The following is a 13,636-nucleotide window of genomic DNA, read 5'->3' on the forward strand; positions in this document are numbered from 1 at the left end:
CCTGGCACCTGGGTCGGTCTGTCGGAATCGAAGTTTGCTGTGTTTTTACGCAGGCGCAGATCGGACTGTTTGTCCAGTTTTCGTTGGCTGACTTTTTACCTGAGAGGTAGACTAGTTTCGATTTTCCGCAAGGAACGAGCGACACTAACAACGACCCTGCAGGGGAGGGGGTCCGGTCCGGTCCGGTCCAGAGGTGGCAGAGACTTCCCTCCCTCCCTGTGACTCAGGGAGCACCACTGCGGACCGCCGGCAGCGTTTCTCCGGGATTTTAGAGTCGGTGCGCAACAGTGAGCAGAGCAGGAGGCAGGTGCACGGGAGAGGACAGGACAGGAGGAGGAGGAGGAGGAAGGAGGTGTATTTCCGCCACAGTCTCGTCGTTCCCACCAGGTCGAATGATGGTCGAACCGTGTTAGTTTGGTTAGTATGCGGCTGGAGTCCCTGGTTGGTGCCGAGGACTGATCCGCAGCCCTGAAGTCTCCCCCGTGCCTGCTAAGTGACGACTCTCCTCGGGGAGCGGGAGGAGGTGGAGGCGTCGGCGGCAGAAGCAGGACCCCGGCAGGCACCGACTGTGCTCCGAAGCACTTTGACGGTCGCGGACCGTCTCGGATCGTGGCTCGGGAAGATGATGGGCTTTCTGCGCCGGACGTTCAGCCGCCGTCCCCGGAGCCGCTTCGGGACGAGAGAGGGGGACGAGCGGGACGGCAGGTTAGGTGGAGAAGGAGGTGGCGGCGTGGGGGGAGGAGCAGGAGGGGTGGTGGGGAACCCCCTGCTCCTGGCCCATCAGCAGCAGGTCGTGCATGCGCCCGCCGTGGTCACTGGAGGGGCGCCGGTTCACATCCCCGCGGGCGGGACGGCGAGGACCGTCATCACCTGCCGCGTCCTGCTGCTGGACGGCTCGGATGTCACCGTGGATCTGCCCGTAAGTCCGGTCCAACCGGGAAACGTGCGTGAACAAAGTCTGTGACACGTGACTGTAGGTGATGTCAGGGGGGGGGGGGGCGAGGACCCCTGGGGCCCCGAGAGCCAGGACTGAGTTGAACTTGTTTTTAATTAAAAGTTGTTGATTAATTTGTCTAACTTTAAATGTCATTTAGCGACACGAGGAGCCATTCAGGGGTAATGGATAATGTCAACGGAAAGACGCATCTTAAGTTGAATTAGGAAAGGATTTGATATTAGAATAAACGGTGCCGATGATTACTGTTAAAGTGCTCAATATATCTCTATAATAAACTCAGAACCAGGACTAATGACCAAAACATAGAGACAATGCCAATTCTAAAGATGAAGCTTTTGATCTCAGTGACAGTTCTGTTCATAAGCTGCTCACATTCCCGAATTAAGCAGTCAGCTAAATACACCCTCACTGGGATTAATGAGGACTCCACATGTAAAACAAGTCAGAGCGTCCAAGTTGATTTAAGGTGACGACATCATCTAAATATCCAAAAAGGTCACAACTAAAAGTAGAAGGCGCAACTTTACCCAGGCTCTAATCAAAAATGGTTCAGTGCTTTTGTGTTCCGAGCAGATGTCAACCAGAGTTCCTCTGTCTGTAGTGTCATAGTGGCCTTCATAGTTCGTGTGTGTGTGTGTGTGTGTGTGGTGTGTGTGTGTGTGTGTGTGTGAGGGTTGCAGCTCCAGATGGTGCTATGAACAGCCAATTCATCACATTACTTCCCCGTTCTGATTGTGGGAGAATCTCCGATAGACCGGGAGGTTCCCCCTCTCGGCTTTGCTCTTTTACAGCGCCCTCCTTTCACTTCTCTTCCTCGCTCTGCTTCCCTGAATCCGATCTTCCTCGAGTGATCTCCGCTCCCCCCCCGACCCTCCCTCCCTCTGTGGCCTGTTCTCTTGTTTAGCCCTTTAACTCTTTCACACGTTATTTCCTCCACCCCCCCACGCTCCATCCATCCGTCTTCCATCTATTCCCCGACTCCCTGATCTGATTTACCGCCGAAGGGACTCTGTGTCACAGATGAGTGGTGCGAGTGAGCAAAGGGGGTAGGTGGGATGATGAGCGAGCGTGTGGGCATTCGTGCGTAAGTGACTTTTCCCAAGACGTGTTCATTTCAGAGGTAATGTGTGTGTGTGCGTGTTTGTGTGTCATCGTAACTGTCGCCTGTGTGCGTCAGCCGGTGTACTGCAGCGTATGCTCCTCTCGTGCTCTTTGTGGAGCGGCCACTGCCGGGTGTAACAGATCCAACGGCAAACGGGTGACAGCTCAGTCACAGGTGTGCTGGAACAAGTTTGCTCATGTCAGGTTCCTTGTTTATTAAGCCTTATTAGTCTGTCACCTCAGGGCGACTGAGGGTGGAAACAAAAGGAGTAAAATATGCGCCACAGCGTGCATCTGTATGACGTTCACGTCTTTGATTGAGTTATTAAGGACGGTCTTCCATTTCCAGCGTGAGCCTGACCGAAATAAAATAAACAGTCCAAGCTAAAACAAACGCACCAGAAGTCTGAGAACAAGAGGATTGACGAGGCTGAGGATGATTAACAAACACAGTGGTTACCTGGGAACCGCTGAGTTTGATATTTGAACATGCACAAAGATCTGGCAGCAGGAAGTTTAGTATGCAGGTGTTAGCTCCAGTTGTTAGCCGCACTGAAGCAAGAAGGTGTTGCAAAAGACCATCGTGGATACGAAGACACGGAGATCCTGGAAGTATTGTTTGTTACCCAGAAGTGGGGTTAGAGAGGTCGCAGTGTTGTGTGGTGAAAGGTGAAAGGTGAAAGGTGCACCAGCAGGGAGGTGTGCGGCTCAGCTCGATGCCATTTTGGAGATAATGTCACCACCATCAGTGCTTCCGCCGTGTATTTATGCAGTGTGAGAGACAGTTTTAAAGATGCTTTGAAACAAACAGGAGCGTTTTCATGTTTATTTTCTGGTTATCAGAATCCAAAGTACAAGGCCAACGTCACTCCCCGCACCCACTGGGTTTTATGTGGGTCAGACTGAGGTTACGCCTTCTCGCAGGCCAGCAAAGCCAATAAACTGCAAAGATGTGACGAAACAAATGTCACAGAAGTTGCCTCCGGGGCTGTGTTTGTGTTTTCACGTTATTGACGCCACCCTAAAGAGCTCGGTTTCTGTCAGAAGCCTCGTGTACTGACCCAGACGCTCACATAGGCCATCCGCTCTCTGTTATATTGATTTATATCACTGTTCCGGAGATTCCCACCAACATTAGTCCTTTACTGTAAAATGAACTGGTTGGAACTTGAATTTCCTACCTGTGACTAATACACCTCAACACATCTTGTCTCGCAGAGCGGCTAATTTTTCCTTTTATTGTTGTTAATAACTCGGAAGTGTGATGAAAGGGATTCAAGGCTCAGGGAAGAGAGGTGGCAGATGAGAAGGGTTGAAAGCTAAATAGGCTTCCGTTCTCGCTCTTCCTTTCCAGAGTAAATGCAAAGGTCAGGACCTCTTCGACCAGATTATGTATCACATTGACCTGGTGGAGACAGACTATTTCGGCCTGCAGTTCATGGACACGGAGCAAGTCTCAGTGAGTAGCACGCCGCACACTTACTTTCATCCGACAGACCGCGAGCTGATGGTGATTTGTTTATTTTAGCACTGGCTGGACATGTCCAAGCTCATAAAGAAACAGATCCGAGGTAAGTTGGACTCATCTGGCGTCTTAATTGGGCCTGTTGTGAGTGCAGGAAAATGTGCATGTGCATGTGCATGTGGAAGCAGGTGAGCGGGGAGCAGGTGGCACATTATCTTATGTTGACACAGTGATTAGCATGTGCATTAGCGGCCATACCCTTGTTTGCTCTTCAGCTTGGAACGGCAAGATGAATGGTACAGGAGGGGAAAAAAAGCAAAAACGATGTTGTTCTACTCGTCTGGCAGTCCTTTCTTCTTTTAACTCGTTATGCAGGAGCTGGGATTAAAGTCTGAATCAAAGTTGAAGTGATGCAGGTTAAAGAAACAAAGATTCTCTGCTGGTCGGGCCGAAAAACAGGGAGAGGCGGGATTAAATAAAATGGCTAAAGTGATAGATTAAAGTCATTTTCCATTCCTTTGCTGTTTCTGTTTCTGCCTCATCTAGACGGGCCTCCATACAGGCTTTTCTTCAGAGTGAAGTTTTACTCTTCCGAGCCGAATAATTTGCGTGAAGAATTTACAAGGTAAAGCTTTCGCACAAATCACACACACACACACACACACACGCACACACGCACACAGTGTTCTCATGAGCCTGGTATAGAGATCCAGAGGGGATGTGGGGCTAATTACTTTGCTGCGTTGGGTAGATTCAAATCAAGGCCAAATGGACAGAGACTTATAAAAGCAAATTATGTGTCAGAGATGAGGAAAAGCTTGCGATACACCAGTTGATTGGTTATATTCTCGTTTCCCCTCACCCAGGTATCTGTTCGTCCTGCAGCTTCGACAAGACATTCTCTCCGGCAAGTAGGTGCCTCTGTCGTAGTACCTGACCTAAACATTCATTTGCCGTTTGTATTTTATCGTTATTGAAACTGTCGTGTTGGTCTACTGTTACGAGAGTCGGCAGTGAGCCACAGGTTGAGTAGCCTAGCTTAGCACAAACACTGAGAAGCAACTGGCAACAAAATCCAAGTACCATACCATTAATCCCATGGCAACCAGATAATGGAGAACGGGAGGAAGTCATTGTGCCATCCTGATAAACACATGGCACATCCTCTCCTATTTTTAGACCTCTGCACAGTTTTAAAAAACAGTATAAAATGGTAAAAAAAAGTCCAGCTAACTTACTGAAGGTTTAGCGAGCACACTCGAGAGCAGCACCATGTGTATTATGGACTTGTTTTATGAATACAAATCACAAGCTCTCTAAACACATTAAGAATACCTGATGTGGTATTTCCCTGAACAAAACTGAAGGAAGGAGGTAAATTAGAACAGATGAATCAGCTCATTCAACAGTCGTATGACTAATTCTAAGAAGTATTGTACGGCAGACTGTCGTCCGCACATGCACACGCTCACCTGTGGGTGTGTAGGCACAGGTGACCTGAACTGAAGGGCCCTGTCTGTTGATTGATGGAACTGTTTCTTTTCTTTACACAAAACCACACCAGCTCAGACGCAGCTTCACCCGTCTCCCTCCTCCGTGCTCTAACTGGGCCACGCATCCCCAGAGTCCAGCTCTATTATAAAGCTCAAGATCAGGAACAGGAGAGGGCTGCTTATTTTAGGAAAAGGGTTGCTCCTCTCCTCCTTCTCACACACACACACACACACACACACACACACACACGCCCAAAAACTTTAATGTTGTTTTAACACATTTTGTATTGATTAGGTTTCAAGTGTGTGTATTTACAGTATGCACCTGTGTGTTTGTGCTCAACGTATACACAGCTAATCAGTGTCTTTTTTCCCCTTTGATTAGGTTGAAATGTCCGTATGACGTCTCTGTAGAACTGGCGTCTTATTGCTTACAAAGTAAGTAGATTAATTAATATATAAATGATTTTTAACTGCCACCACTTACTGACAGCTCTGTCTGCACTTTTGACAAGGAAGTAGAGCTGCAGTTCGGTGTGTTTCCACCAGCAGCAGAAAAGACACTTTTCCTATAGTTTTAATATATTTAACATGCTAATTTCTTAAAGGTTAAGGGTGAAAGTGAAACAAGAGCCATTCTTCAATAGCTGGGCTTTACGTTGCTGCCTGAAAAACCCGTCTAAATCACATCAAGCTCAGAAAATGACCATACAATGTTCTTGAACGGTGGGATTTTAAATGCACTTGTGTCATTTCACCGTGTCTTCCTGCCTCCAGGTGAGCTGGGAGACTGCGACCCGCTGGAGCACTCGCCCGAGCTGGTGTCTGAGTTCCGTTTCAGCCCCAAGCAGAGCGAGGCCATGGAGGCCGACATTTTTGGCCGGTGGTTAGAGCTCAGGTGAGTGGAAGTCGCCTGTACCTGCGCGGGTGTTTGCTCGATCAGTCAGGCTTGAAGTGATATCTGGGGGGACAAAGGCTGCCCAGCGAGTGGGGAGGAAAATCATTCTTCCTTTCATCGCCGGCGGTGGCATCTAGATTTCACTCTCCCTCTTGTCTTTTGCTCCTCATTTGCCTCACTCTGACTGGTCTGCGTGGAGGATTAAGGGATTAATCCCTGGAGGGTCTTGATTGATTCCGAGCAGTATTTAACCCAGACGCGGCTTGATTGCTCCCATCTCGGATTAGATTCCATACACATATGCTCCGCTTCCCCGATCAGACAGCCACACAAGGACAAATTCATGAGGTCATATCCAACATAGATGCAGCCAGAATGTCACATGTCCAGTAGTGTCATTTGGAGTTGTTAGTTCGAGTCTTTGTGGATTTTTCCAGATGGAGGCTGCTTAAAGTGACACTTGTGTCTTCTTTCAGGGGAAACAGCCCATCGCAGGCAGAGATTTCTTTCCTCAACAAATGCAAGTGGCTGGAGCTTTACGGCGTAGACATGCACTTTGTGAAGGTGCGTGCCCTTTTTTTATTTCTTTTTAAATCAGAAGTTTCAGCATGCCAGCGAAGGTCCGTGAAAGCTGAAAGGTGGGTTTCCTTCAGGGCAGAGATGGAGGAGAATACGCCCTGGGTCTCACTCCGACCGGCATCTTGGTGTTTGAGGGCTCCAACAAAATCGGCCTCTTCTTTTGGTAAGAACAGTCGTTTTCCATATAACATTATAAAACAAGCCTCAGAGGAAGTGCCTCCCTGGTTATGCAGGGCGAGTTTGAGCTCACCCTGCAGCCTTTTGTAACATATTACAGAGATGCAGCAGAGAGCCAGATGGCATCTTTTGGAACACCAGTGTTGTAATTATTATCATATCATCATAATGCATACAAATGAGCTGTCCAGATTCTGTCAGAATCCAGGGTGATATGGGTCAAATCAAACTTTCATGCAGTGTCAGCAGCCTTGCTTGAACTGGAACAGTATGAAACTTTAATGAATTAAACATGGAGATGGTTTCTGCCCTCAGATATGCTCTGGCTTTTGCGATGCATTAAAGAATGTGGGTGAATAAGAGCATGTTTTTTTTATCCTGCGGTCCCCTAGCGTGATGCTGACATTACTGTTGATAGACTTTATATGGGCCCACGTGTGCGATGGCGGCGCTTATGTACAAGACTTTATTCCTTCCGCCCAGGCCCAAAATCACGCGGCTGGACTTTAAAAGGAGTCGACTGACGCTGGTCGTGGTGGAGGACGACGATCAGGTTGGTGTTCCGGATGCTAGTAACAACGCACGCGCACGTTACCTGACACTTTCCGGTTCTTTTGGGTCGGTCCAGGGTCGGGAGCAGGAGCACACTTTCGTGTTCCAGCTGTCCAACGCCAAGAGCTGCAAACACCTGTGGAAGTGCGCCGTGGAGAGTCACGCCTTCTTCCGCCTGCGTCAGCCGAGCGGCGGGAGGAGCGGCCGCAGCGACTTCACGCGGCTCGGCTCCCGCTTCCGATTCAGGTGTGAGAGTGAATTTCTGACCAAACGAGGATGATGAAGGACGAGCACTCAGGTGGTGGTGGCCAGCCACATAACAGCATACAGGGAATTATGTGTCACATGAAAGAGAGCCTTTGTATCTATGGTTACCGTGTATCTATGGTTACATGGATTTATTCCTATTGCAACTGCGATTCATATTGTCTGTTGTCTTGTGCGTAGTATCAGGGACGGTCAGAGCAGTTTCTCACTCTTGAAGGACACTTTTGTGTCTTTTGTTCCAAGAGAAGCAGCATGCCTGTTCTTCAGGCGTTCCCGTTGGGAGATAAAAGTCATTTTCACCTATAAATAAATCAAATGCTCAGTACGGCTAAATATCGAGCGGCATCGCTTCACTTTTTGTGTGCTTTCTGTGTCACAGTGGGAAAACGGAGTATCAAGCCACACACGCAGGCCGACTGAGGAGAGCCAGCACGTTCGAGAGGAGGCCGAGTAAGAGATACCCCTCTCGTACACAGTCACTGGGCAAAGGTGAGCCACATGTCAAGGGCTCACAGGACATCTTTGATTCTCAATGCATCTGCATCCAACATCATGATCGCAGGCTTTCTGTGCAGACGGGAGAGGAGAAAAAGCTTTAAAATATTCTCCCAGTGGAATTAGTTTAATTGAAAACAAGAAATTTAAAGGCTGTAAAACATTTTAGCAGGTCAAGATAGACTGTCAAATGTAAGGCAGCTAATACTGTTTCCTGCAGTACTATAAGTGGCCACAGGGGATGTTTGGCGCTATACTTTATGTCACAGCCAAGAAATTACAGAGGTCAGAATAATAAATTCAAATAAAGGTGTAAAATACTAAAGTACATCCCCTTGAGATTTTCTCTTGGTGGTAAAATTGAGTCAATAAAAGAAAACCTGGAATAAATTAGACTTAAGAAACTAAATAACCCCTCAGCTGTAAAGACACAGTGTTCATCCCAGTCGTCAGGGGTTTTCATCAGAGAAGCCTGAAATCACTGCAGTGCTGGATCACTCTAAACCAGACCGGCCTGTGCCGGCCCTGGAGGATGTCTCACCTTTGTACTTTGTCTAAAGGACCCGCGGCAGTTGTCGCTCCTTCACACGTCCTCCTCAGAACTTTATTGCAGCCTTATCTTTTATTCATGAAACATGGAGGTGAACCTGCAATCCGTTTTAATGTCAAGGCTGGTGGCGTTTGTATTAATGCTGCTTGTTTTGGGGATTTAAAGAAAAAATCAAAGCAACCAAAATGGGTGAAGGCTGAAGGGCTGGTTGTAGCTGCGTAGAGGTGATTGGAAATATTAACAGCCAGGCACTCAATAATTATTTATAACTGTAAATTGATTTAAACTCCCATGTTTTTCTGATTGCTTGTCTCCCTCCATCAGCTGGCATTTCCCCTGCTAATCCAGCACACGTCAGGTAAAAGAACCGTTATCATTCATGCTTCCTTCTTTATCCGCAAACCTTGACCTTAATCCTCATAACAGCCAGATTACACCCAAACTCCAAAATTAAGGAAAGCCACTGTAAAGGAATGGAAATAACATCACGCATCATTGTGGAATTTGTATATCCCTTTTTTTAGAATTTTTTTCTTGATTGCCGTGAGGACCTTCATATTTTTTAATCTGTTATCATTGTCTTGTTTTTTTTTTAGCTCTCATGCCAGCCCTGATCCCAGTCTGCATCCTGTGAGTGACTACATATAACACACACACACACACACACGCACACACGCACACACACACACAGCAGGCTTTTCTCATGTGACATTTAATTCCTCTCTCTTTTCAATCCCATCCTGCCCTTCAGTACCAGCATAACATTCCTATTGGCCATGAGCCGTGGCACCCGCCCCTCCAGGCTCTAACCCCCCCAGTCTACCTGCAACCCTCTGGACACGCGCTATCCCATAGGTAAGGCTGAAACATCAGAGACAATGTGAAGTCTCAGGTGTCCTTGAGTTTTCTCTCAGGCTCTCATCATCACACATAAACCTCATTTGTTTGGTGTGTGTGTGTGTGTGTGTGTGTGTGTCTGGTCCATCCCCATTGTCATGTGTGTGTGTCGTGTCATTGTCATGTTCAGGCCTTCACTCGAGTCCTCGAGTCCCGTGTCGAGCGGTCCTCCTGTCCCAGAGAGAACCACCAGCACCCTCCCAGGATCCTTCAGTGTGGTTTTCAGGGACAAAGTCATGACTGCACTTTGACCTCTGCGGGAAACTGTCAGACTCTTAACGCAGCCCCGTGTCCCCAGAGAGAGGAGCGGCAACCAAATGAGCTCTGCCACTGTCGCCATCGTCTTCATCACCATCTCTGTCATCTTGTTGCCCCCCCCCCCCCCCCAAAACATCTACACAAAGACAAAAGACATCTTTATCTCAACAGAATGTTTTCTCGGACACCTAAAGTTGGCTGACCTGGAAGGGGACAGCGTGACGCTTGTGCGCTTGAGAATTTATTGGTTTAAACGTTGCTTCGTTACAGCCTGGCAGCGTTGTGAGCCAAAATCAGGAACTCAGGATTCAAATCATCGAGGCTATTAAAGTTCGATCTGAAGCGACATGTGTTTAATAACGTTATATTCAGGGCTGCGCGGTCTACCTGCGTTCATTCTTTTGCATTGATGAGACTTTGAATGTGCTCCGATCGCTGATGGTTTTTTTTTCTCCGTCCCCACATAATCAAACCCCTGTTGTGGGTTGCTAGGAGACGAATGATACAGAATCAGGAATGTTTCTCTGAATGTTTGCCGTTGTCTTTCCTGCAGATTTTGTCTTGTAATTGCCCTCACTGTGGTAAACCTCCACCTGCTTTCTGAAAGATCTGAGCGTCGTCACCTTCGTGCTTCTGTAATCTCGTGGCAGCCGATGTGTCCAAATCGCTTGAATTTCAGAGGGATGAGAGAGGTTTGCCCCCATCTGGGGCCTGGGGTCGACTTTAGCACATATTTAATTGGATTAGGGATTAAGCTATTAAATAGTTGTCTGCCTTCCCTATGAAATAGAAGCAAGCGTGTGTGTCGAGGCTGTGTTTGTGGTGCTTGTAAAGCTAGGTTTTTTTGAATAAACACAGCATTGTTATAACAATGTTATTGATGTAAATCAACTGTTTACAGCACGCGTGGCCAAAGTTTTTATCTTACAGTCTGTTTTAACTTCATTGTTGTTCCGATAACACGTGATGCCTTTAGGGACGTTGCTGCGTTGAAAATAAACAGAAACACACTTTGGACGCGTTGGTTTTTTTCCTCCTCTTTCTCGTCTCAGGTCTCAACGTCAATAACCTTGTTTCGCTTTTCGCTCAGGTCCTTTTTTTCCTTTTGTTTATGAGTGAAAAGAACTCTGTCGTCTTCAGTTTCCCTCTCAGCGCTCCCGCCTCGGACCATCAGTTCAGCGTGGAAGAGAACGAGACTTCGTTTTCTGGCAAGATCCACCACCACCACCGTCGCCACACACACAGCCCGGACACAGGCTGCCACGCACACACACAGAACAGTGAGTACTGGCCGTCTGAGCAGGGCCTGTCTGCAAAGCTGTGATGTGTCCACCCTGTCACTGCTGCTTCTTTCATGCCTATTGTTGTTTGTCAGTGCTCTAAGATGATGTGCCATACAGGACAAAATGTAGACACATTTTCATCTATCTCCATTAAATCGTAATAGTTCCATCGCTCTCGTTCTGTGCTCCAGGACGTCGGGCCCCTCACTGTTCCGCAGATGATTTGGACGTCTCGCAGTCCCTTCTCAAGGCTCTGGAGTCGGAGCGAGACTCCCCCCCGTGGCCCTCACTGCAGATCAACATGGACAAGGTGAGACGTCCGTCTGTCGTCCGGCTCTGCTTTTAATTGTCGTGGCAGCGTCTTCCACCTCCTGCTGCTCCTCTCAGGGGGAAGAGAAGTACCTGTCTGAGAAGTCCCTGCACCCTCCACCGTCTCCAGCCATGCTCCCCGACCACCTGAAATGTAACATCCTCAAGGCCCAGATGGAGGCGGCTTTCAGGGTGAGTGCTAGAGTCCCCGTTCCCATCTCCCTCTAGGAGCCCTCACACTGACACTTTTATCCTCTGCTTCACGGTGACGAAGGAAGCGCCCACAACGCCGCGAGTGAAGCACCTAAATGAGACCCTTCCTGACAGGTCGGTGCCGTCATTCGCCTCCCGCCTCGTGCGTGTTTATGTACCTCCTGGTAACTCCTCGTGGGATTCTGCCCTGCAGGAATCAGAACTCGTCCCAAGACTCGGCTGCATCCAGTCTCACCACAGAGAAGATGCCGCACTGGCAAGACCGTAACGCCACGCCTGAGAGGCTGCAGGCCAAAGCCAGCACGAGCAGCAACCGCAGGAAACGACTCGTCAGACAGTTCAGCTTGTGAGTCCACAACAGCTCTGTTCTGCCCTCGAAAACACCACCGCGCTGCCTAAACGTCATTGTCCTCGTGGTTTCTGTTTCATTTCTTTTCCTGTGCAGTAACCACGAAGATGAAGACGATCTCCCAGAAGCGCTCGCCGCCATCTCGTCCCAGAGTACAGGAAAGTCAGGATCTACCAGCTCATTAGATAAACAGATACAGCCCTCTATATACCCACAGGTGACATGCGCTCACACGCAACCACATAATCAAATGTCACACAGAAGCCTTGCCTGCTGCGTCACACTATGGTCTGTTTAGGCTTGTCTGGAGTTAACAGCAAAGAAACAGGTGTGTTTGTGTGTGCATGCGTGCGCCGTGTGTGTGTTGCAGGGGGATAAAATGCCAGCATTGGAGCTGAGCAGTCCATGCCGCCCCTCTCCTTTGCCTTCTCCCCACCTGTCCCCTTCGTACTACCGTAGCTCCGTTCCTCACCCGGTCCCTTACCTCACTACCCAGACAGACAGGTAACACACTTTAGACCCTCCCTGCACCTTGATCAGAACCTTACTTCCTTGTTTCTGTTTGAAAGGGGCACAAATCGTGGGCGTTCCCTGAGAACACAACTGTGCCGATGCAGTTTTATATAGTGCGGGTTGATTGACGGCCTTGTTTTTTCTGTGCAGCGGAGATGAAGTGAGGCTGGACAGAGAGAAGATCCTCAGGGCGCTCCTGATGACGGAGCTCTGAGGCCGGGACCCCCTGGATCAAGCGGATCAAGATACACGTGTACATCTGAATCACACATTCAGCAGCTATCAATACATATTTGCAAACAGACTATATTTACTGTATATTTGCTTTACTGTTGATGACTTTATATTAATCAATCTAAAAAAGAAAAACCCTAATGAAACCAAAATGGACTCATATGTGACAGATGCTACAGATGTGACCGGTGCTGCCTGCATGATAAGTGTGTCACTTGATTAAATGTTTATGTGATTTGCTTTTGCAGTCATGTTTAAGACTGACTCGTCAATGCTTTCCATATATTTCAGACTCCGACTGTTGGGGTGTGGGGGGGGGGTCTAATTTGTACACACACACCACACACACTTACACACAGTTGTGTGACTTGTCACAATTATGTCAAACTGTCAGTTTGTTGAAAATGTAAATAGAGATTCTACTTAATGCACTGACACTGTACTGGCTTAACTTCCATGTTTTTCTCAATCCACATTCTGGAAACGTCTTGAGTTGTTTTGCTGTGACTCCACCGCTGCGGTTTCAAACCAACCAGTAGGGGGAGACAAACCTGCACTCGCGGCTCCTGTGGTAGCTCGACACGTTGCTCCTGTGTTGTCATGTGGAACAGATCACACGATATGTTGACCTTTTTTTTTTTTTCTTAAGCCACTGTCTTTTTTGTTTTTTGTTTTTATCACATGTAGGAAATTCAGAGCTGCCCTGAGGCTGAACTATTGTTTCAGTGCAATCCTGCATCTCAACATCCTCATTTCAGCCATGACTTTGCAGCCACGTCTGAGGCAGTATTAACTGCTGTTGTACTGTTTTTGTTTCTGGACTTTGAATAAAGCAAAAAAATAAATAAAATTTTAAAATAAATTGTCGGTCCATGGTTTGTGTATGGTCTGCACACCAAGGGGAATGTGGATCAACCTCACCCTGCGTGCTGTTGAGTGTGCGTCGTCCTCACCCACCCAGTGAGGGAATGCCGTTACAAGAATACTGCGGATTAATCAGCCTAAACACACCTATCAGCCACAGTGAAGTGAGTGACTGTGTAAT

General features: G+C 48.0%; 1 protein-coding gene across 3 annotated transcripts; it reads left to right on the forward strand.

The window, feature by feature from the left end:
• Window positions 1-50: 50 nt before the first annotated feature.
• On the forward strand, window positions 51-13,453 carry epb41l4b (erythrocyte membrane protein band 4.1 like 4B). Of its 3 annotated transcripts, none has more exons than XM_057046445.1 (23): window positions 54-919; window positions 3,414-3,518; window positions 3,588-3,630; window positions 4,071-4,149; window positions 4,391-4,435; window positions 5,403-5,455; window positions 5,795-5,915; window positions 6,392-6,479; window positions 6,569-6,657; window positions 7,155-7,224; window positions 7,300-7,469; window positions 7,870-7,940; window positions 8,860-8,893; window positions 9,132-9,165; window positions 9,287-9,390; window positions 10,831-10,970; window positions 11,165-11,283; window positions 11,361-11,474; window positions 11,557-11,609; window positions 11,689-11,841; window positions 11,941-12,061; window positions 12,215-12,348; window positions 12,508-13,453. In XM_057046445.1, exons 1-23 carry the CDS (start codon window positions 623-625, stop codon window positions 12,569-12,571), a joined length of 2,301 nt encoding a protein of 766 aa, XP_056902425.1. In that variant the 5' UTR covers window positions 54-622; the 3' UTR covers window positions 12,572-13,453. The 3 variants fall into 3 exon arrangements, with proteins under 3 accessions (XP_056902423.1, XP_056902425.1, XP_056902424.1); XM_057046444.1 differs by having other exon boundaries at window positions 56-919; window positions 7,870-7,979; XM_057046443.1 differs by having other exon boundaries at window positions 51-919; window positions 7,155-7,469; window positions 7,870-7,979.
• Window positions 13,454-13,636: the final 183 nt, after the last annotated feature.

Source organism: Takifugu flavidus, chromosome 10 (genome assembly GCF_003711565.1).
Source record: "Takifugu flavidus isolate HTHZ2018 chromosome 10, ASM371156v2, whole genome shotgun sequence".
NCBI lineage: Eukaryota > Metazoa > Chordata > Actinopteri > Tetraodontiformes > Tetraodontidae > Takifugu > Takifugu flavidus.